This window comes from Arachis ipaensis, chromosome B08 (genome assembly GCF_000816755.2).
Source record: "Arachis ipaensis cultivar K30076 chromosome B08, Araip1.1, whole genome shotgun sequence".
Classification (NCBI taxonomy): domain Eukaryota; kingdom Viridiplantae; phylum Streptophyta; class Magnoliopsida; order Fabales; family Fabaceae; genus Arachis; species Arachis ipaensis.
Window position 1 is genome coordinate 28,053,894 of NC_029792.2, and position 2,366 is coordinate 28,056,259.

The 2,366-nt window shown below is 34.2% G+C and overlaps 1 protein-coding gene across 5 annotated transcripts; it reads left to right on the forward strand.

Moving 5' to 3' along the window:
• LOC107614015 (GEM-like protein 2) lies at positions 68 to 2,145 on the forward strand. Of its 5 annotated transcripts, none has more exons than XM_021109216.1 (5): positions 68 to 330; positions 419 to 529; positions 882 to 1,165; positions 1,387 to 1,523; positions 1,694 to 2,145. In XM_021109216.1, exons 1-5 carry the CDS (start codon positions 207 to 209, stop codon positions 1,716 to 1,718), a joined length of 681 nt encoding a protein of 226 aa, XP_020964875.1. In that variant the 5' UTR covers positions 68 to 206; the 3' UTR covers positions 1,719 to 2,145. The 5 variants fall into 5 exon arrangements, with proteins under 5 accessions (XP_020964875.1, XP_020964873.1, XP_016171710.1 ...); XM_021109214.1 differs by having other exon boundaries at positions 73 to 330; positions 1,431 to 1,523; XM_016316224.2 differs by having other exon boundaries at positions 78 to 324; positions 1,431 to 1,523; positions 1,694 to 2,016.

The following is a 2,366-nucleotide window of genomic DNA, read 5'->3' on the forward strand; positions in this document are numbered from 1 at the left end:
ACCATCAAACATCAACTTTAAATAAAAAATATTATTTCAAGAAAATACCTTAACACCTACTATATGCTTTTAGCATCATATTCCTACTTTCGGCTTTTATTATGCACCATTTATCTTGAACTTATTCATCCCTATCACTTCACTTTGATTGCTAACTCATTTAATCTTAAATCTGCTCTTTTGTTGCTCACTCTTCCACAAGAACAATGAATAATCACACAGAGATTCCGATCACAACTAACAGCAACAACATCAACAACCCCAACAACCCTTATGTTCATATCTCCCCTGCTCCTCCTTCCTCTGCATCAAACAACAACAACCGTGAGTGATTTCCAATAACACTAGTACTCTTCTGATCACAAAGATTCTTCTTCTTTCACTAATTTTGCTCTTTTGTTTTGGTTTCTCTTTTCAGGTCCTAATCAAACATTGGATTCAATATGTGATGGATTTAACCGCTGCAGCAGGACGGTTGAAAAAGCTGCTAGACATGCAGAAAACATGGTTGATAATTTCTGGAACCATAGTGAGTTAGTTTTTCTTTCTCACTTTCCCCTCTTATATATCAATTTCAGATTATTAACAATATTCACTACAATTTAGGAATATATAACCAAAACTCATCTCTCAAATTTCTTGCCAAAGTATCTTTTTCAATAGATACTATGAATTGTGAATTTGCAAATCTAAAGGTGTGTGTGTGTGTGTGAATTGGATACCTATTAAATTGGGAATTGCAAATCTTATGTAAGAATTTACAAGTTAACTCGCGAGTTCGACGACCTTGTTACCAACTAATGATACTTATTACTGCTAGTCTTCAACATTCTTACATAACTAGTTTCAAACTGAATCTATCTTTTCAATTGTATGCACAGTAAGAATAAGTTCAAGTCCAGCAGATGCAGCAATGGCAAGAATTGTTCAAGGAACAAGGGCACTCACAAATGGAGGATCTGACAAACTGTTTCAACAAACATTTGGGTTTGTACCAGGAGAGAGGCTATTGAAGCCATTTGCATGCTACATATCAACAACATCTGGACCTGTGATTGGAACACTTTATGTGTCCAATAAAAGAGTTGCATTTTGCAGTGACTATCCAATTTGTCACCATCCCATGTCCTTTCAGCACCATAGATCCTCCTGTATTTACTATAAGGTACTTACTTGTCCTTACCTTATTGCTTTGCTAATGATTTCAAGAGGTTTATTCTACCTTAGTGACTGGACTTTTTGTACAACTTGTTACCATATAAAATTATTCATTGTTCATAATATCATCTCTGATAGCTCCACACTTATCTTATTTTCTCTATTCAATACTAAAAATTCAACATGTGCATACAAATTTCGTTGATGTATACTGAGATATGACCCAAGGTCACGGGATCAAGACGTGAATCAGCCACTGATGTAATTATCAGGTTAGGATGTCTAGATTACACTCTATGGGTGCGGCCTTTTCCCAGACACTCTATGACACAGATATGTATCCTACAAATAGACATACAACACAGGTGTCTAGAATTCTAAACCCTCTTATAATTTTTGGATGTATTTGCATACAAAAGAATCCATCCTAAAAATGACATCATACTTGTGGATTTTCTAAACTAGCAGCATTCTGATTTTAGGGTAACTTTCTGGCGTCATATACTAATCCTTTGTTTTTTGGGGTATGGTGTAGGTTGTATTGGAGCTGCCTCAGGTAAGCACAGTGAGCCCTTCCACAAACAGATTCAACCCTTCAGAAAAATACATCCAAATTGTGTCAGTTGATGGTTATGAGTTCTACTTCATGGGGTTTATATCATATGACATGGCTCTCAAGACTCTCAATGAGGCACTGCATCAATTTCACAACTATTCCGGTGGAAATGGAAGGCTTCAGCTACAGTGACAAATGAAAATGTATGCTTAGATCAATCCCATAAAATGTGTCCAGAAAAATAAGGTGCTTCCTTCAATGTATCTATTCACCAAGATTCTAAAGAAACATTCTTGTTACACAATGTTTTTCTGGTCTATGTTAGAACTTCGTTGCATTGCACTTTTCAGTGGAAGCCAATTAGAATGAATCTTTATTAAGGCTACTATATTCAAATTTTATAGACACAATGAAACCAACATTTGTAATTATAGTCTTAGTAGAGATAGAATTTAGGATCAGTTTAGATTTACTTTTGAAAAAAGTACCTTTTTTTTAATCTTTTTTATAAAAAAAATAGTGAAATCTATTATCCTATTATATATCTCTAATTTTACAACTAAAATATGTCACATGTCCCTCTCTCATTGTAATTAAAATTAAATCTTTTCCTCTAAAGTTAAAGAATTCATCTCTCCTCCTTACTAATTTT

Coding starts and splice junctions, on each gene's coding strand:
- LOC107614015 (XM_021109214.1), top strand. CDS start 207: ATGAATAATCACACAGAGATTCCGATCACAACTAACAGCAACAACATC. Junction 331..418: donor AAACAACAACAACCGTGAGT/GATTTCCAATAA, acceptor TTCTCTTTTCAG/GTCCTAATCAAACATTGGAT. Junction 1,524..1,693: donor CAAATAGACATACAACACAG/GTGTCTAGAATT, acceptor GGTATGGTGTAG/GTTGTATTGGAGCTGCCTCA.